This window comes from Boleophthalmus pectinirostris, unplaced genomic scaffold (genome assembly GCF_026225935.1).
Source record: "Boleophthalmus pectinirostris isolate CB_2022bp ecotype Guang Dong unplaced genomic scaffold, ASM2622593v1 HiC_scaffold_8, whole genome shotgun sequence".
Lineage (NCBI taxonomy): Eukaryota > Metazoa > Chordata > Actinopteri > Gobiiformes > Gobiidae > Boleophthalmus > Boleophthalmus pectinirostris.
This window is the reverse complement of record NW_026571515.1, coordinates 1,774,398-1,796,576: the sequence shown is the minus strand read 5'-3', so window position 1 is coordinate 1,796,576 and position 22,179 is coordinate 1,774,398. Positions and strand designations below refer to the sequence as shown.

Here is a 22,179-nt window from a genome sequence, read left to right as displayed (position 1 = left end):
GTGGAACCAGACCCCTGCACACAACACACGTGTGTACAGAGAGGCCCTTACACACAACACAGGTATATACAGGGCCCCTGCACACACACACACACACACACATGTAGATACTCACACGTAGAAACCCGCCAGTCCCTCCTCGTTGAAGATCTGCATCACACAACTCAACATCCCTCTGCAACAAGAAACACACCAGAGACTTTTAAAGACTCACTCTGGAACCTTTTTCCTCTGTCACAACAGGCTGGTTCACAGTTTAAACTGAGACTTCCTTCACCCCAGACACTTCCTCCAGCTCCTCCAGCGGGACCCCGAGGTGTTCCCAGTCCAGTCCAGAGACTAAGACTACGTTCAGACTGCAGGACTTAACGCTCAATTCAGATTTTTTTGTGAAATCCGATGTTTTTGCGAGGTCGTTCACATTTCCAGTTAAATGTGACTTGTGTGTGACTCCAGTGTGAACATTAAACGGTCCAAAAGTGTCCCACATGTGACACTGGAGACACGACGACGTCAACCGCAGCGAGCGTCTCTGTGTTTACAGAAGTTGAACAAACATGGACGCAGCATCGAGCACCTGGAGATTTTAAAGTTCCTCTCGTACCGGAGCCAGAACATGAACAACTTACTTGTTTTAAGGAGGAGATTGAGAAGGAGAAGGACCGAGGTTTTTGGTCGTGGTGTTTTGTGGTGAGTGGAGATGTGCTTCACTTCAGTCACAGTTTATTAACAATTTTCTCCTACTTCAGTGCAGAATAGTGACGTTTGTGTCTTGTTGATGACGTGTAGGTGGATGAATGCACTTTGACCGTTCACACTGAAGTCACATGTCAAAAGATCAGATATGGATCAGTTTCAGGAGCACAGATCCAAGTGTCCTGGGTCATGTTTGAAAAAATCGGATCTGTGTGGTTCAGACGTCATTAAAAGATCAGATACAGGAACATAGAGACAAAAAATCAGATTTGGGTCACTTCAGGTGCAGTGTGAACACAGCCTTAGTCCCTCCAGTGTGTCCTGGCTCTTCTCCTCCCTGTGGGACATGAACACCTCCTGAGGGACACGTCCAGGAGGCATCAGAACAGACGTCCTCCCCTCAGACGCTCCTCTCCACGTGGAGGAGCAGCGGCTCTACTCCGAGCTCCTCACTCTGTCTCTGTGGAGGAAACTCATTTGTGTCTCTTGTATCATGGATCTGGTCCTTCGGGTCATGACCAGAGGTGAGGGGAGGAACGGAGACTGACGCTAAATCCAGACTCAGCTCCTCTTCACCACAACGACCGATACAGCGACCGCATCACTGCCCACGCTGCACCTGTCCACCTGTCAATCTGCCCACGCTGCACCTGTCCACCTGTCAATCTGCCCACGCTGCACCTGTCCACCTGTCAATCTCACACTGCACCTGTCCACCTGTCAATCTGCCCACGCTGCACCTGTCCACCTGTCAATCTGCCCACGCTGCACCTGTCCACCTGTCATCTGCCCACGCTGCACCTGTCCACCTGTCAATCTGCCCACGCTGCACCTGTCCACCTGTCAATCTGCCCACGCTGCACCTGTCCACCTGTCAATCTGCCCACGCTGCACCTGTCCACCTGTCAATCTGCCCACGCTGCACCTGTCCACCTGTCACTCTGCCCACGCTGCACCTGTCCACCTGTCAATCTGCCCACGCTGCACCTGTCCACCTGTCAATCTGCCACGCTGCACCTGTCCACCTGTCACTCTGCCCACGCTGCACCTGTCCACCTGTCACTCTGCCCACGCTGCACCTGTCCACCTGTCACTCTGCCCACGCTGCACCTGTCACCTGTCAATCTGCCCACGCTGCACCTGTCCACCTGTCACTCTGCCCACGCTGCACCTGTCCACCTGTCAATCTCACACTGCACCTGTCAATCTGCCCACGCTGCACCTGTCCACCTGTCAATCTGCCCACGCTGCACCTGTCACCTGTCAATCTGCCCACGCTGCACCTGTCCACCTGTCAATCTCACTGCACCTGTCAATCTGCCCACGCTGCACCTGTCCACCTGTCAATCTCACACTGCACCTGTCCACCTGTCAATCTGCCCACGCTGCACCTGTCCACCTGTCCACCTGCCCACTCTGCACCTGTCCACGCTGCACCTGTCCACCTGTCAATCTGCCCATGCCACGACCTCAGATTTGTAGTTTTTTTTGTAGTTTTTTTGTAGTTTTTTTGTAGTTTTTTTGAAGTCATTTTAAACATAAAAACAGGACTTACCTGTATTTCTCTTCTCTGCCCACAAACTGAGCCATGCAGCGAACCGACACAACTGCAACACAAGAACAGTCCATGAGGAGGCGCCGCTGAGTCTGAGACAAACACACACACTCCTAGTTTTATATGTCATTTTTGTGTGGAGCCTGTTTAAAGATGCACTCTGTAGTTTTTACGTTGGGGCGGGAGCTGCTCGTCGTCATGGAGATATTATCACTACGACTGGAACTGTTGTATAATTATAAATGTGTTTATTTTCTCCAAAGAAGAAACAGAACGGCACAGATGAAACAGGTTTGTTTTTTATATCTACACAAAGTTCTGACGGAGTTAAACCAGTACAAAAATATAACACAACTAAACCAGGACTAAACCAGGACTAAACCAGGACTAAACCAGGACTAAACCAGGACTAAACCAGGACTAAACCAGGACTAAACCAGGACTAAACCAGGACTAAACCAGGACTAAACCAGGACTAAACCAGGACTAAACCAGGGCTAAACCAGGACTAAACCAGGACTAAAACCAGGGCTAAACCAGGACTGAAACCAGGACTGACTAAACCAGGACTAAACCAGGACTAAACCAGGACTAAACCAGGACTAAACCAGGACTGAACCAGGACTGAACCAGGACTGAACCAGGACTAAACCAGGGCTAAACCAGGACTAAACCAGGACTAAACTAGGACTAAACCAAGACAAAACCAGGACTATAACAAGACTAAACCAGGACTAAACCAGGTCTAAACCAGGACTGAACCAGGACTGAACCAGGACTGAACCAGGACTGAACCAGGACTAAACCAGGACTGAACCAGGACTGAACCAGGACTGAACCAGGACTAAAACTAGGACTAAAACAGGATTAAATCAGGACTAAAACAAGACTAAAACTAGGACTAAAACAGGATTTAATCAGGACTAAACCATGACTAAACCAGGACTAAAACAAGACTAAACCAGGACTAAACCAGGACTAAACCAAGACTAAAACAAGACTAAACCAGGACTAAACCAGGATTTAATCAGGACTAAACCAGGACTAAACCAGGACTAAACCAGGACTAAACCTTGCCGTGCCCCTGGTCCTCAAAATATTGTTGGACATAAAACCGTCCGTGGAGCTAAAAAGGTTGAGGAAAACTGATGTAAAACACAGAAGAAAACAGAAGAGAAGAGAAGAAGTTGGACGCACCGTGAAAAGGGTGACAGGCGACTCTGGAGACACATCGCAGCAACATCTCATGAGACGTCTGCACAAACAAACAAACAAGAAGAACTTTAGAACAACAGAAGAACTCAGGTCCTCAGGTCACAGAGGAAGGAACAGTCAGAGGAACATTCAGAGGAACAGTCAGAGGAACATTCAGAGGAACATTCAGAGGAACAGTCAGAGGAACATTCAGAGGAACATTCAGAGGAACAGTCAGAGGAACAGAGGAACAGTCAGAGGAACAGTCAGAGGAACATTCAGAGGAACATTCAGAGGAACAGTCAGAGGAACAGTCAGAGGAACAGTCAGAGGAACATTCAGAGGAACAGTCAGAGGAACAGTCAGAGGAACAGTCAGAGGAACAGTCAGAGGAACAGTCAGAGGAACAGTCAGAGGAACATTCAGAGGAACATTCAGAGGAACAGTCAGAGGAACAGTCAGAGGAACATTCAGAGGAACAGTCAGAGGAACAGTCAGAGGAACATTCAGAGGAACAGTCAGAGGAACATTCAGAGGAACAGTCAGAGGAACATTCAGAGGAACAGTCAGAGGAACAGTCAGAGGAACATTCAGAGGAACATTCAGAGGAACAGTCAGAGGAACAGTCAGAGGAACATTCAGAGGAACAGTCAGAGGAACATTCAGAGGAACATTCAGAGGAACATTCAGAGGAACATTCAGAGGAACAGTCAGAGGAACAGTCAGAGGAACAGTCAGAGGAACATTCAGAGGAACATTCAGAGGAACAGGTCAGAGAGGAACATTAACATTCAGAGGAACAGTCAGAGGAACATTCAGAGGAACAGTCAGAGGAACATTCAGAGGAACATTCAGAGGAACAGTCAGAGGAACAGTCAGAGGAACAGTCAGAGGAACATTCAGAGGAACAGTCAGAGGAACAGTCAGAGGAACATTCAGAGGAACATTCAGACTTTTCCTGTTTGTGACTCTTTTTTGTGTTTTTTAAAACCATCATCTTTGGTTTTGTGAATAAACTGTTGTTGTTGATCTTGATTTAGAAACGACTGAGGAAGTTTCCTTCCTCCATCAGTCCTCCAGACACACAACACAAGTGTCCAAGATCACACAGAGTACACAGAGTACACAGAGTACACAGAGTACACAGAGTATACAGTGTACACAGATCACACAGAGTATACAGGGTACACAGAGTACACAGATCACACAGGGTACACAGGGTACACAGAGTACACAGAGTACACAGGTCACACAGAGTACACAGAGTACACAGAGTACACAGAGTATACAGAGTACACAGAGTACACAGAGTACACAGGTACACAGAGTACACAGAGTCACACAGAGTACACAGAGTACACAGATCACACAGAGTACACAGAGTACACAGAGTATACAGGGTACACAGAGTACACAGTGTACACAGATCACACAGAGTACACAGATCACACAGAGTATACAGAGTACACAGAGTATACAGTACAGAGTACACAGAGTACACAGAGTACACAGAGTATACAGGGTACACAGAGTACACAGAGTACACAGGGTACACAGAGTATACAGGGTACACAGAGTACACAGGTCACACAGAGTACACAGAGTATACAGGGTACACAGGAGTACAGGTACACAGAGTATACAGTACACAGAGTATACAGGGTACACAGAGTACACAGGGTACACAGTACACAGGTACACAGAGTACACAGGTACACAGGTACACAGAGTACACAGAGTACACAGGTCACACAGTACACAGAGTCACACAGAGTACACAGAGTATACAGGGTACAGAGAGTCACACAGAGTATACAGAGTACACAGAGTATACAGGGTACACAGAGTACACAGAGTACACAGAGTACACAGGTCACACAGAGTACACAGGGTACACAGAGTACACAGGTCACACAGAGTACACAGGGTACACAGATCACACAGAGTACACAGGTCACACAGAGTACACAGAGTATACAGGGTACACAGAGTACACAGAGTACACAGAGTACACAGAGTACACAGAGTACACAGGTACACAGAGTACACAGAGTACACAGAGTACACAGGTCACACAGAGTACACAGAGTATACAGGGTACACAGAGTACACAGAGTATACAGGGTACACAGAGTATACAGAGTACACAGAGTATACAGAGTACACAGAGTACACAGGGTACACAGAGTACACAGAGTATACAGGGTACACAGAGTATACAGAGTATACAGGGTACACAGAGTACACAGAGTATACAGGGTACACAGAGTACACAGAGTATACAGGGTACACAGAGTATACAGAGTACACAGAGTATACAGGGTACACAGAGTACACAGAGTATACAGGGTACACAGAGTACACAGAGTACACAGAGTATACAGGGTACACAGAGTACACAGGTCACACAGAGTACACAGAGTACACAGGGAGTTTTCTATGCAGTACTGAACTAAAGGTACTTGATAAATGACTGGAAAAGTGGAAAAGTTTGATACTCACTTCTTTGACCAGAGCCTTGAGTGACGTCTCCTGCTCGTCTTTGGCACTGACCAGCTCCATCTGACAAACACACACACACACACACACACACATCACAACACACACACACACACACAACACACACACACACACACACACACACACACACACAACACACACACACACACACACACACACACACACACACACACACACACACACACACACACACACACAACACACACACACACACACACACACACACACACACACACACACACACATCACACACACACACACACACACACACACACACACACACACACACACACACACACACACACACACACACACACACACACACACACACACACACACACACACACACACACACACACACACACACACACACACACACACACACACACACACACACACACACACACACACACACACACACACACACACACACACACACACACACACACACACACACACACACACACACACACACACACACACACACACACACATCACACAACACACACACACACACACACACACACACACACACACACACACACACACACACACACACACACACACACACACACACACACACACACACAACATCACACACACACACACACACACACACACACACACACACACACACACACACACACACACACACACACACACACACACAACACACAACATCACACACACACACACACACACACACACACACACACACAACACAACACAACATCACACACACACACACACAACAACACACACACACACACAACATCACAACACACACACACACACACATCACAACACACACACACACACACACACAACATCACAACACACACACACACACACACACACACACACACACAACATCACAACACACACACACACAACACACACACACACACACACACACACAACATCACAACACACACAAATGAACAAACAAACGTCATTTACATCTCAGACATGTTTGTATTAAATATGTCGTCAGTGAGTCCAGAAGAGTCTAATGTAAATCTGTGTGAGTGGACAGAGGACAGAAGGCAGTGGACACAGGGTAATGGACAGTGGACAGTGGGTTCAGTGGACAGTGGGTTCAGGGGACAGTGGACAGTGGGGTCAGTGGGTTCAGAGGACAGTGGACAGTGGGGTCAGTGGGTTCAGGGGACAATGGACAGTGGGTCTTACCTGTTTGACTCTCCTCTTGACGAGGGTGGACAGTGGGTTCAGAGGACAGTGGACAGTGGGGACAGTGGGTTCAGGGGACAGTGGACAGTGGGGACAGTGGGTTCAGTGGGTTGAGTGGGTCTTACCTGTTTGACTCTCCTCTTGACGAGGGTGGACAGTGGGTAGTGGACAGTGGGTTCAGGGGACAGTGGGTTCAGTGGACAGTGGGTTCAGAGGGTTCAGAGGACAGTGGACAGTGGGGTCAGTGGGTTCAGTGGACAGTGGACAGTGGGTCTTACCTGTTTGACTCTCCTCTTGACGAGGGTGGACAGTGGGTAGTGGACAGTGGGTTCAGGGGACAGTGGGGTCAGTGGGTTCAGTGGACAGTGGGGACAGTGGGTTCAGAGGACAGTGGACAGTGGGGACAGTGGGTTCAGAGGACAGTGGGTAGTGGACAGTGGACAGTGGGTTCAGTGGGTCTTACCTGTTTGACTCTCCTCTTGACGAGGGTGGACACGGCGCAGCAGACGATGTGCGGAGACAAACCTCTGAACAAACCTCCAGACCCGTCCACCTCAAGGATGTGCTGTGCTGAGACACACAAAACACACAATCACACACAGAACACACAAAAAAACACACAAAACACACAAAACACACACAGAACACACAAAAACACACAAACACACACACACACACACAAAACACACAAAAAACACACAAAACACACACACACACACACACAAAACACACAATCACACACAGAACACACAAAACACACACAGAACACACAAAAAACACACAAAACACACACAAACACACACACACACACAAAACACACAATCACACACAGAACACACACAAAACACACACAAAAAACACACACACACACACAGAACACACAATCACACACAGAACACACAAAAAACACACAAAACACACACACACACACACACAAAACACACAATCACACACAGAACACACAAAAAAACACACAAAACACACAATCACACACAGAACACACAAAACACACACAAAACACACACAAAACACACAATCACACACACACACAAAACACACAATCACACACACAAAACACACACAAAACACACAAATCACACACACAAACACACACACAAAACACACAATCACACACACACAAACACACACAGAACACACACAAAAAACACACACACAAACACACACACACACAGAGACACACACAGACACACACACACACAGAACACACACAGAGACACACACAGACACACACACACAGAGACACACAGACACACACAGACACACACAGACACACACACACAGACACACACAGAGACACACACACACAGACACACACACACAGAGACACACACAGACACACACAGACACACACAGAGACACACACACACACAGAGACACACACACACACAGAGACACACACAGAGACACACACAGAGACACACACAGAGACACACACAGAGACACACACACACACACACACACAGACACACAGAGACACACACAGAGACACACACACACAGACACACGACACACACAGACACACACAGAGACACACACAGAGACACACACAGACACACACAGAGACAACACACACACAGACACACACACACACACAGAGACACACACAGAGACACACACACACACAGACACACACAGACACACACACAGACACACACAGAGACACACACACAGACACACACACAGACACACACACAGACACACACAGAGACACACACACAGACACACACACACACACAGACACACACAGAGACACACACAGACACACACACACAGACACACACACACACTGACCATAGGAGAAGAGGCCGGGCAGGTACAGGACCCTGCGCCCAAACAGAGTGGTTCCCCACGACGGACGAAGAGGCTCATGTCCAACCTGAAACAAACACAAGAAGAAGAGAGAAGAAGGAGAGAGAAACGAGAGGAGGAGAAGAGACGAAGAGAAAGGAGAGACGAGGAGAGAGAGAGGATGGAGAGAAGAAAAAAAGTGAAGAGAAGAAGGTGAGAGGAGGGGAAAGAGAGAAGAGAAGAGAAGAGAGAGAGGAGGAGGAGGAGGAGAGAGGAGAGAGGAGAGAGGAGAGAGAGAGAGGGTGGATGGAGAGAAGAGAAGAAAGAAAGAGAGGAGAGAGAAGGAAGAGGAGGGGAGAGAGAAGAAAAAGGCGAGGCAAGTTTATTCGTATTTGTACACAAAGTCATTCAAAGTGTTTTACAGAAGAAGAAACAGATTAAAATCACAATAAAAACAAATCAAAACATAAATCATCATCATAAAATTAAAGATTAAAATTTAAAAAAGAGAGAGAGAGACATTAATTCCATAAATCAGAGAAGAGAAGGAGAGAGAGTGTTGCGTGGAGGTTGTGAGTTTGTGTCTTGTTTGTGTATTTTTGGTCTGTGGAGGTTTGACGAGCGCGAGACCAACTCTTTCAACATGAAAAATAATAACAAATAAGTACTCAGAAAATACCTCACACAGAAGTATAACTGTGTACTGTATATTTACTGTATATTTACTTTATAGAGTGACCAGATTTTCAAAATAAAACTGGGACATTCCTGGTTTGTGATGATTAGTAAAAATAAAACTGTTAAACAAGTGTGAAATTAAAGAAAACTGTTATAAACTCAGCTCTAACATGAGTCAGTTTAGTCACATTTTCTTTGTGTTTTGGTCATTTTTAAGCAGATTTTCTGTATTTTACGGAAACAAATGTCAGTTTATGTCTCATTTCTTGTATAAAACTGGAACAAATCAGTGGTTTTGGAGAAATCTGGGACTGTCCCGGGTCAAAAGAGACGACTGCTCACCTTAATACTGTTTTTATCCTGTATATATCCTGTACTTGTACTGTAAAGTGTATTTATCCTGTATATATCGTGTACTTGTACTTGTACTGTAAACTGTATTTATGTTGTATATATCGTGTACGTGTACTTGTACTTGTACTGTAAACTGTATTTATGTTGTATATATCGTGTACGTGTACTTGTACTTGTACTGTAAACTGTATTTATGTTGTATATATTTTGTACTTGTACTTGTACTTGTACTGTAAAGTGTATTTCTGTTGTATATATCTTGTACTTGTACTGTAAAGTGTATTTCTGTTGTATATATCGTGTACTTGTACTTGTACTTGTACTGTAAACTGTATTTATGTTGTATATATCTTGTACTTGTACTGTAAACTGTATTTATGTTGTATATATCGTTGTACTTGTACTTGTACTGTAAACTGTATTTATGTTGTATATATCGTGTACTTGTACTTGTACTTGTACTGTAAACTGTATTTATGTTGTATATATTTTGTACTTGTACTTGTACTTGTACTGTAAACTGTATTTATGTCGTATATATCTTGTACTTGTACTGTAAACTGTATTTATGTTGTATATATCTTGTACTTGTACTTGTACTGTAAACTGTATTTATGTTGTATACATCTTGTACTTGTACTGTAAAGTGTATTTCTGTTGTATATATCGTGTACTTGTACTTGTACTGTAAACTGTATTTATGTTGTATATTTCGTGTACTTGTACTTGTACTTGTACTGTAAAGTGTATTTCTGTTGTATTTCTGTGACACACTCGTGCGTGTGGTGCGCACCTGGATGAGCAGTTTGACGTAGATCACCGGGTGTTGGATCGCCGTGGCTCCGGCTCCGAGCAGCACCGCGGCGGACAGAACCTCCGCGGGGCTCGGCGTCTCCTCCTCCGGACCCGGCTCCTCGTCCCGGTCCGCGTCGGGAGCTCCGGCGCCGGCCCGGTTCTCTGGAGAGTCCATGTTCGGCTCGGGGCTCGGGGTTCGGGGTTCGGTGCGGCAGAATCGCGGCTCTTCAGGCTCCGGACGCTGCGCTCTGGAGCTGCGCCATGACCGTGCGCTATGGAGCTGTGCGCATGCGCCGGCACGTCAAAACAAACGGGAGGGGGCGGAGCCTTCTGCTTACGTCATACGCACGGCTCGAAAATACCTTTAAAATATGTAAGAAAACAATAAAATACGTAGTAAAAATAAATAAATAAAATAAAACATGTAACAAAACAATAAAATATGTAGTTAAAATTTAAAAATTAAAATAAATTAAATACGTAGTAAGAAAAAATTAAAATAAATAAATTAAATATATAATAAAAAAATTTAATAAGTAGTAAAAAGTAAAATAAAAAATAAACTATGTTGGGGAAAAAATTTAAAATAAAAAAATAGAATATGTAGCAAAAAATGTAAATGAAAAAAAGAAAATATATAGTAAAAAGGTAAAATAAACTAATAAAACAGTAGTAAAAAAGTTTAAATATGTAGCAAAATATATAAATAAATAAATACAATATGTAGTAAAAAAAAAAATAAACTAATAAAATATGTAGTAAAAATTAAAATTTGTAGTAAAAGAAATTAAAATGTTTTAAACTTTTTATTTATTTATATATTTATTGTTTTTTTTTCCCTTTATTATTCTTTTGTTGTTTGTCATTGTTGTGTTTTGTCTTTAAATCATTAAAAAAAACATAGTAAAGTGCAACTTATTTATGTATAAGTTGTAAATATAATATTGTTATTCCATTAGTAAAGTCTCTATTATGATACTGTTTCTACGGAGCCCGTCTAATGACATGCGCAAAAAAAAAAAAATAAAAATTAACTTCATAATGTCTCATTTTATGCACGATCTTTATTTGATTTAGTTGCTTCTGTAAGTCCAATAGAAACATACAAGTTGTTTTGTTTCTTTCACACAAGAAAATGAATCACCAAAACATCTTTTTTATGAATGTATATACAGTATGTGAAGTTATTTAGTGTGAAATCGAAAACCTTTTTAATCTTTATGTGGTGTGGGAACTAAGTTTGGGAAAAGGGATCATTTATTTAAAAACACACAAATATATAGATTAAAATTTTTCTCATTTTATATGGAAAATATTTGATTCGTTGTTGTAACTGGAATCATACCAATGTCTTTCAATTCAAATTAAATCTAGAATATTATTTTAAATCATTAGAAAATCTTTCAAATAAACAAGTGAACCACATGTCATGAGTTTATAAAAGAAAACTTCAGTGTGAACGTTTTAATGACCCGTGAGTCTGGTGATGTTTGTGAACTGTTGGTGTGTTTTAGACGAGGAGGAGGAGGAGGAGGAAGAGGAGGAGGAGGAGGAGAGGAGGAGGAGGAGGAGGAAGAGGAGGAGATCTCGTGTTAAAGGTCACAGGACGGAGTTTTGTACGACGTCTTTTTTTAAAAAACACGTGTCTGTTCATGTAAAGGTTAAAGATGCAGTACTCGAGTACTCTGGAGTATTTTTGTACTGCGTTTACCACTGCAGTGTCAGAGCAGCAGGATAATGAGCAGAGAGACGAGCGACGTAATTGGACGTGTTAATGAGCTCTCTCTCTCTCTCTCTCTCTCTCTCTCTCTCTCTCTCTCTCTCTCTCTGTCTCTCTCTCTCTCTCTCTCTCTTCCTCTCTCTCTCTCTCTCTCTCTCTCTCTCTCTCTCTCTCTCTTCTCCTCTCCCTCTTTCTCTCCTCGCTCTGTCTTTGTGATATCTCCCCCTCCTCTCTCCTCTCCCTCTTTTCTTTTTTCTCTCTCTCCCTTGTACTCTCCTCCTCTCTTCTCTCTCTCTTTCCCTCTCTCTCTTCTCTCGTTCCTCCTCTCCATCGCTCACAAACTTTCTCCCTTTCTACTCACCCCCGTCTCCTTCTTTCTCTTCTCCCTCTCTCTCTCTCCCCCTCTTTCTCTTCTCTCTCTCTCTTGTCTTTTCTCACTTATTTCTTTCTCCTCTCTCTCCCTCCTCCCTCTCTCTCTTTCTGTCTAGCCTCCTCTCCTTCTTTCCTTCTCTTCTCTCCTCTCCTCTCTTCTCTCTCTCTGTGACCACACTCACTCTCTCTCTCCTCTCTCTTTTCTTCCCCCTCTTTCTCTCTCTCTGTGTGACTACACTCACCCCCTCTCTCTTCTCTCTCTCTTCTCACTCTGTTTGTGGTCACACTCCCTCTCCTCCTCCCTCTTCTCTCTCTCTTTGGCCACACTCTCTCTCTCTCTCTCCATCTCTCTCCTGCCCCCATCTCTCTCTCCTCTCTCTTTTCTTTCCCCTCTTTCTCTCTCTGTGTGTGGCCACACTCTCCCTCTTTCTCCTCCTCCTCTCTCTCTCTCTCTCTCTCTCTCTCCTCTTTCCTCTCCTTCTCTCCTCCTTCTCTCTCTCTCTCTCTGTGACCACACTCACCCTCTCTCTTCTCTTTCTCCTTCTCTCCTCCTCTCTCTCTTCTCGCTCTTTCTCTTCTCTCTCTCTTGTCTTTTTTCTCACTTCTCTCTTTCTCCTCTCTCTCTCTCCCCCACTCCTCCTGCATTCCCTCTCTGTCCTTCTGTCTTTCCTCCTCTCCTTCTTTCCTTCTCTTCTCTCTCTCCTCCCCCTATCTATCTCTCCTCTCTCTTTTCTTCCCCCTCTTTCTCTCTCTCTGTGTGACCACACTCTCCCTCTTTCTCCTCCTCCTCTCTCTCGCTCTCTCTCTCTCCTCTTTCCTGTCTTTCTCTCCTCCTTCTCTCTCTCTCTGTATGACCACACTCACCCCCTCTCTCTTCTCTCTCTCTCTTCTCACTCTGTTTGTGGTCACACTCCCTCTCCTCCTCCCTCTTTCCTCTCTCTCTTTGGCCACACACTCTCTCTCTCTCTCATCTCTCTCCTGCCCCATCTCTCTCTCCTCTCTCTTTCTTTCCCTCTTTCTTCTCTCTCTGTATGACCACACTCACCCCCTCTCTCTTCTCTCTCTCCTCTCTCTCTCTCTCTCTCTCTCTCTGTCTGTGGTCACTCTCACCCCACCTTTCTCTCCTCTTTCCTCTATCTCTCCTTTCTCTTTCTCTCGTCGTCTTCTGTCAAAACATTTCATTTGTTCTTCTTCTTTTGTGTCTGACATCTTTAAAGCCACACTGGAACTTTCCTGGTGAAGGTTCTGACACGTTCTTATCTGGAGGAGTTATTGGTTTGTGTGAATGTTCCACAGTGGAGCTTTACTAAATCCTGCTGTGTGGATTGTTCTTCTTCTTCTATCATATAATATTTTTAATTTGGTTCAGTAAAATCTGGACTTTTTATTTCTTTTATCAGACAAAACTTCTTATGTGAAGATTTCCTCGTCTTTTGTTTCTCTACAGCAAATCAAGTAATCCAAAGTAATCAGATTACATTACTCCTTTAAGTCATTTAATGGATTCTGTTACAAACTACATTTTGTTGTATGTAATCTGTAATCTGTAGGGGATTACATTTAAAAGTAAACTTCCCGACACTGTTTTTAAACAATGTTAGAACATGATAAAAAGCTAAATAATTGATTTTCCATAACAGCTCCTCTTTAAAGGTTGTATAGAGGATTTTTTAAGGGAAGAGAAATACAGCAACAGTTCTTTTTACAAATGTTGTGCATGTGTGACACCATCTTCTCCTCCACAGCCTCAGTAGAAACATCTCCTCCCGCCTCTTTACTCTAGAAATCACGTTTGTTTCCAGCCAGTGCTCGTTCAGAATGACTGTTGAAGTTTCCTGTCTAGAAATAATTTACGTCACGTCAGTTTTTAGACCCTTCATCTGCTTCAGTCACGCCGTTGCTGGAAGGAATCTCCAAAAATCACCTCAGTTTGTCTTCACTCCTTTTCCCCTTCTCTTCTTCTTTCAGCGACCTCAAAAACGGACTTTCTTTTGCGGCGAACTGGTCGTGGATTCTCGTCCGCCATCGTAACAAATTTTATGCAAACTGCGAGGAAGCGACAGTTTGAAAAATCCTCTAAAAACCGCTGCATAAACCACGTAATCCCCGCGCGCCGACGAGTCAGTTACACTAGAAACGTAGGGAGTTTGATTGACAACCTAACAGCCAATAGAAAATGAGGCAGCCTCGTTTTCTATTGGCTGATGTTTATCTGGCCTCATTACGTCCACAGTTGATAAATTTTCATTCTTTTTTTTTTTTTTTTTTTGGTCATCATAATTACAAGGCTGCTGCGTCTCTAATGGTGTTTTAAACTTTCATTGACAATTTGAAACTAAAAAAAAATCCTCCATACAACCTTTAAGTTTAGGATGAGTGTCCAGGAAGTCCGTGTGGTTCCTCCTGGAAACACGGAGACTCAGTTGTGATGTTGTTGGTGGTCGTGGTGTTGTTGTAGTTTGTGTGTTGTCCTGCGGAGGGCGCTGCAGACCACGCTCCGCTCTGATGCTGCAGGTTCTGTGGGTCTGTGGGCCGGTTGTGTTTCTAGTTCTGTGAGTGGAGCGTGACCTTTCCACAGCTCTGACGGGTTTATTGGGAAAGAGCCGGAGATAAATATTCATTATAGTTTCACGTCTCGTCTGAGGAGAAAAAATAGAATCATAAATGTGACTGAATGAACTGATGCAGAGTTCTACAGTGGAATTATTCTTTATATCTGAAATGCAGAGACGATTAACACAAGAGGAAGACACTTTTCTGACAATTTAAACCTTCATTTGACTAAATAAACGTTTTGTTGTAAGTAAATAAATACATTTCTTTTAAATTTATGCAGCACTTTTCACAGATGTTTGTCACAAAGACACTTCACAGAGCTTTATTCATTCACTCCAGACCCAGTGGTGGTAAAATACTATTGTAGCCACAGCTGCCCTGGGGCAGACTGACCCTCCGACCACCACCATCACACACACACCACTTTCATACTAGGCAATGTGGGTCAAGTGTCTTGCCTAAGGGCCCTGCTGAGCTTCTGAGACCCGTCAGGATCAGACCGACTCGTCAAAGCCTTTACAGCCAACGACAACAACAACAACACTTTATTTATAGAGGTTTTCATACAAAACTGCAACACAAAGACTTTACCACCAGTTTGGTTGTGTATAAACAGACCAGATTTTTTAAAGTCTCAACTGGGAAACACTTGGGTTTGGATGTTTGGAATAAACCAGGAGAGTCCAAACTTTTCTCATCAAGGGCCACAGATCTAAACACAGAAGAAGCAGAGATCGAGGGTCATAAACTGATGGTCAATACAGAGAATAACTGAACTATGTGCATGTTTAACATGTTAGAATGAGTCATCAGACTTTATTCACCCTAAGATTCTTAAAACCACAAACTAAATATTCAATATTTGCTTTATCAAAGTAGATTTTCAAAAAACTTGCAGTGAAAAGTTAATTAATGAATTGATGTAAGGTATTTTGGGCCAATTCACCTGGAAGCCTGAGGGCCAACACAAACTTGTCTGAGGGCCGTATATGGCCCACGGGCCATAGTTTGGCCATGCCTGGTGTAAATAAAATAATGAAAAGAGTGTGGAACATTGTGCATTCTCATGTCAATCATGATCTGAGGGATTTTTGACGCTGCATGTTCTTGCTTTATGGTCTTTTTTTTTTTTTTTTTTGCTGTATTTTATGCTCCTCTTTATTGTTGACAGGGATTAGTTCATCAAAAATAGTGATAGTCCTGGTTTAGTCCTGGTTTAGTCCTGATGTAGTCCTGGTTTAGTCCTGATGTAGTCCTGGTTTAGTCCTGGTTTAGTCTTTGTTTAATCCTGGTTTAGTCCTGGTTTAAGGGAGAAATATTTCAGAGTTGTTTTTAACATAAAAAGTGTTATTTCAACGATCTGAAAGCTAAATGTGTGTTGGAGTTGGGGTTATTTGTCAGAGTTGATTTGGTTGGAGTTAATTCAACTTCTCTTAGTGTTAATTTGTCTCCACCACTTCAAACTCCCTCCAGAGAAGAACCAGTTTGAACCAGTTTTGTTCATAATTTCATTTTAAATTAACTCAAATAAAGAGTAAAAATAAACACCTCTGTGTGTTGTTGAGTTAAATCAGGATAACTCTACAAAGTGTTATCTGTTTACTCTCTAAACGTTCATTTAACTCTGGATTTGGGTTAAACAGGAACTTTGGTCCAGTTTTACTTCATGAACATTTATACAAATGTTAAATTAACTCTAGAACAGAGTGACTCAGATAAACTCTGAGAAAATGTTCAAACTGATTCTGTGAAAGTCGATTTTAACACTTCACTTTTTGCTCTTGCTCCTGGGACATTTCTTGGGTCAAATCCCTGGTTTTGTCTAAACCCGCTGGGACAGAGAGACTCAGACTCAGGACTGGGCCTGTCCCGGGTCAGGAGGACGTCTGGTCTGGTTCTGGATCAGAGTCATAATTCCGGTGGAGTTAAACTCACTTTGGTCGGTGTTTACTGGGCCGTTTCTTGGTTACAGTTCTGGTAATTATATTAATACTGTCAAATATTAACGAGCGAGTTTCAGATTCTTGGATGTGATGAGGTCACGGTCCAGACGGAGACACGACACACTTCACATTCATCACATCAGACTTCACCCTCTAATACACAAAAGTAAATTCACAAAAGGTAAACGTTGATGTTTCTTTGTAGAATTCGCCGGATTACAACAGAAATCTGATTCATTTTCGCTGCTCCCGTCTGTATTAAATATGATTGTTCTATAGAATGTTGTGATGATTTTATTTGATCCCTGTAAAGTCATTTGTATCATATTTGATACACAACATTCTGAGACGTCTGCTCCACACACTCATCAAGATTTTTCCTCAAAAACCTGTTGTTTACAATGAAACACTTGTCTGCTGCCCCCTGGTGGATTTCCATGGTTTTCACTAAATAACAGAAGAGACTTTTTCCAAATAGTCGCGTTGGTGTCGTTTGTAAACAACTTTGTAAACACATGTACATATATATCAGGGAGGGGGAGCATTCAGACCGGGAGGTGGTTCATTGGGGGGTGGGTCGGCCTGGTCAATGGGCGACCACATGCGGAGCCCTGGGGGTGGCCCCCGCACCCGCCTTGGGGGGCGTGAGTGTGTCTTGGCCGCTCCCACTTCAGTGGGGATCTGAGGCAAAATGCCAACACACACTTAACAAGTTTTCAATACTCAAATTAAATAGCAATAATACAGGTCAACATTAAATCATCCGCATAGCCTGTCTACCCCCCCGGCACACATACATACACACACACACATACACATACACACACATACACACACACACACACATTACACACACACACACACACATACACACACACACACACGCATATACACACACAGACACGCACACACACACACGCACACATATACACACACACATACACACACACATACACACGCATGCACATACACACACACACAGACACACGCGTATGCACACACATACACACACACATACACACGCACACGCACGCATATACACACACACACACACACACGCACATAAGGTTCACACTGTCACCAACCCCTGTCATCTTCATCAAAAATTATTATTTAAAAAAAAAAAAAAAAAAAAAAAAAAAAAAAAACTTTGTAAATTCTGAAAAGGTTAGTGCACAGGTGTTAAACATAAGGCCTGGGGGCCAGATCCGGTCCTCCGAGACCTTTAATCTGGCCCTCGGCTGATTTTCTACTCAAATATTTTAATGATATTTTCTATTAAACTATTGTTAATTTTCTGTGGTGTTTATCACAGCATTAAAGGAATTGACCTTCAGTTGGTCATATTTTTGATAAAAATTCCCCCGGACTCAAAATGAAGTTTTGGTAAAGCAACAACCAGAATAAAACAGTTAGAAGATTCATATCTGTTCAATCATAAAATAACCAAAGGCAATTTTCTCTTTAAAAACACAAACAAAACACATCATCAGGGTAAAGATCAGATAAAACAGGAAACTAAAAGTCCAAAAATGATGATTGTCAGAGTTGGTTTGTGACGATGAGTCGAATGGTTTATAAAGTGAAAGTAAGAACAGAAAGTGAAACTCCAGTTTATTATGATGCAGAACAACTTATTATTGATCCATTTTCAGTCACATTGACTTGTCATGGTCCTTGTGAGAACTTAACACAGTTTCACATTTCATATCATCGGCTGTAATGTGGATTTAATATTTTTTTGTTTCGTGGGGACTTTTTTAACAGAGTGTTGAAAATGGAGTTTGGTTTCTTCAATTATACCAAAAAGTTCATCCAATCATGATGCAGGACTTTGATTTTGGAAAAACAGTTCAAAAAGTTATAACCCTATTGTTCATAATATTATAATATTTTGTAAAAGAAAAAGTTAATTAATTAAAAAAAGATTTCTGTAATAGATTTGTGTTTCTCTGCACAAATATTTGAACTTATTGTTATTTTTGGGGTTTATATGACATGAGTTTTCTGATCCGGACACTTTGGGATCAAAGTCGGTTGGACACGACCCCCGGAACAAAATGAGTTTGACTCTCCTGATGTCGATTATTTTCTGTGTATATTAATTTACCTTGTACATCCCTGTTACTTAAACATTATTTAATTTATTCCATTTAACATCTTGTTTTTTGTGTTACTTCCCTCACCCCAAAGAGCTGGGCTATAACAAACATACACGTGGTTTTAGTGACACTGAGATTAACTCTAATAAACCGGCAGACAGCGCAGTGCCTCCAGTTAGCGTCACATCCCCAGAGAACGTTGATGATGATCTGCTGCAGACTCTGAATCTCTCAAAACCTGCTCTTTAAATCCGTTTTGTACTTCTGCATTTACTTTTTTTTTTTCAGGCTGCGTTCGCGTCACCGTGGTAACTGCCGAACATTCCTCCGTAGACACGCACGCAGAGCCCCCCCCCTCAGTCTCCGTGACGTCTCCGCTCGCTCTTTCTTTCTTTCTTTCTTTCGTCTTTGTTTTCTCGCGTCCTTCCCCGGCTCCTGACTCACGCCCCGGACTTCACCTTTCATCACAGGAGCTTCTCATCTTCAGAAGGCGACGCGGACGATCATCAGACCACATCTTCACCTCCTCCTCTTCATCATCCCTCCCTCCCCTCCTCCTCCTCCTCCTCCTCGTCCTCGTCCTCGTCCTCCTCTCGCTCGGGTGTCAGCGTGTCAGCGTTCAGACAGGGAACACAGGCTGCTCATTATCGGCCCCACACTCCCCAGAACAGAACATGTAACAAACTCATTAGACGAAGCTAATCAGGAGGAGGAAGAGGAAGAGGAGGAAGAGGAGTGTGTGTGTGTGTGTGTGTGTGTGTGTGTGTGTGTGTGTGTGTGTGTGTGCGTGTGCTGAAGGGGGGGCCGGTCAGCTCCTGGTCACACGTCAGCAGAGACCACAGCTCAGACCTGTTTGTCTCGATGTTCTTGAAAAAACCTCGGAGCCGCAGCTTCACGTCTTCACCGCGTCGTCACCCGCCACAGTCACTACACTCGCACTATAATACTCCCTACAACTGTACTCAGTGTCGGGGAGTAACAGATTACATGTACCAGAGTAATCAGAGTACAAATGATGAGTAACTGTATTCAGTTACAGTTACTGTTTCAGTGAGTGGTAATTGGATTACAGTTACTTTGTTGAAATAAATGGACACAGAGGGATTTTAACTGTTTTAACATTTTGGGCTATTTATTTTTTTGGTTATGTTTTGGGGGTTTTTGTTTGGTAATTCCACTCATTGCCGGACACTAAACCAGGACTAAACCAGGACTAAACCAGGTCTAAAACCAGGTCTAAACCAGGTCTAAAACCAGGACTAAACCAGGACTAAACCAGGACTAAACCAGGACTAAACCAGGTCTAAAACAGGACTAAACCAGGACTAAACCAGGACTAAACCAGGACTAAACCAGGACTAAACCAGGACTAAACCAGGTCTAAACCAGGACTAAACCAGGACTAAACCAGGACTAAACCAGGTCTAAAACCACTAAACCAGGACTAAACCAGGACTAAACAGGACTAAACCAGGACTAAACCAGGACTAAACCAGGTCTAAAAACAGGTCTAAACCAGGACTAAACCAGGACTAAACCAGGACTAAACCAGGTCTAAAACCAGGTCTAAACCAGGTCTAAACCAGGACTAAACCAGGACTAAACCAGGTCTAAACCAGATCTAAACCAGGACTGAACCAGGACTAAATCCTGCTGGACGTGTTTCTTCTTCTTCTATCAATAATATTTTTAATTTGGTTCAGTAAAATCTGGACTTTTTATTTTCTTTTATCAGACAAAACTTCTTATGTGAAGATTTCCTCGTCTTTGTTTCTCTACAGCAAATCAAGTAATCCAAAGTAATCAGATTACATTACTCACTTTAAGTAACTTAATGGATTCTGTTACAAACTACATTCTGGGGAGTGTAATCTGTAATCTGTAGGGGATTACATTTAAAAGTAAACTTCCCAACACTGTTTGTACAACAACTCACCAGGTCCAGTCAATCATTATGTCACTTTTGTCTTTTGCTCTGTTTTCCCGTGACCTTTTGAATAAAGCTGAGATTTATTTTTTATTAATTATTTTTCTATTTTATTTTAATTTGTACATTTACATTTATATAATTATGTCTTTTGGTCTTTTTTTTTTTGCTGCTTATTTAGAATTTATTATTAACATTAACATTTTTACTTTTTGTTATTATATTTTATTGTGACGTGTGACTCCTGTGTCCAAATCATTTCCCTTGTCAATCAATAAAGTGTAAAGTGTCACACTGGAGAATCACTGGCAAAAACAGTGGCAAGACTTTAGTCACACATTTACACACACATAGTATAGTGTGTGTGTGCGTGTGTGTGTGTGTGTGTATAATGTAAACAGAAAAATGTGAGGTCGCTTATTTCGATGGGGCAGCGTGAATCGACAAGACGTCACTGTCGATTTAGGCTGTGGGAGCTCATTTCGACAGAACACCGGCTGATCTACAGGACTCCTGACAGAAGTGAGGCTGCCAAGGTCCTATTCTCCATTCTCTTTCATACTATTCGAGTGTCTTGCCCAAGGACACATTTACACAGAGAAACATTAGCCATAAATTCCATGAACCTACAGCGGGACACTTCAGCTGATGTGAATAAAGTCTGTAGTATTTAACCACCACTGAGAGTGAAAGGTTGTATGGAGGATTTTTTTTTTTAGTTTCAAATTGTCAATGAAAGTTTAAAATACCATTACAGAGACGCAGGC

General features: G+C 42.9%; 1 protein-coding gene across 4 annotated transcripts in view; it reads right to left on the bottom strand.

Annotated features, from left to right (window-relative positions):
• Nucleotides 1-11,058, bottom strand: part of LOC129412298 (mitochondrial carrier homolog 1-like) — an 18,147-nt gene extending 7,089 nt beyond the window's left edge. For 2 of the 4 annotated variants that reach the window (XR_008633650.1, XR_008633651.1), the window contains exons 1-7: nt 10,791-10,923; nt 8,969-9,053; nt 7,620-7,726; nt 5,948-6,007; nt 2,252-2,303; nt 116-175; nt 1-14 (exon numbers count right to left, since the gene is read on the bottom strand). The exon at nt 1-14 is cut by the window's left edge and continues 80 nt beyond it. Coding sequence is in view for 2 of the 4 variants with exons in the window: in XM_055165641.1 (XP_055021616.1) it covers nt 1-14; nt 116-175; nt 2,252-2,303; nt 3,449-3,506; nt 5,948-6,007; nt 7,620-7,726; nt 8,969-9,053; nt 10,791-10,967 (613 nt within the window). In the remaining 2 variants the exon portion in view is untranslated. Of the gene's footprint in view, nt 15-115; nt 176-2,251; nt 2,304-3,448; nt 3,507-5,947; nt 6,008-7,619; nt 7,727-8,968; nt 9,054-10,790 lie in introns of all 4 variants that reach the window. The other 2 variants (XM_055165641.1, XM_055165642.1) reach the window with 2 other exon arrangements.
• Between the last annotated feature and the right edge of the window lie 11,121 nt (nt 11,059-22,179).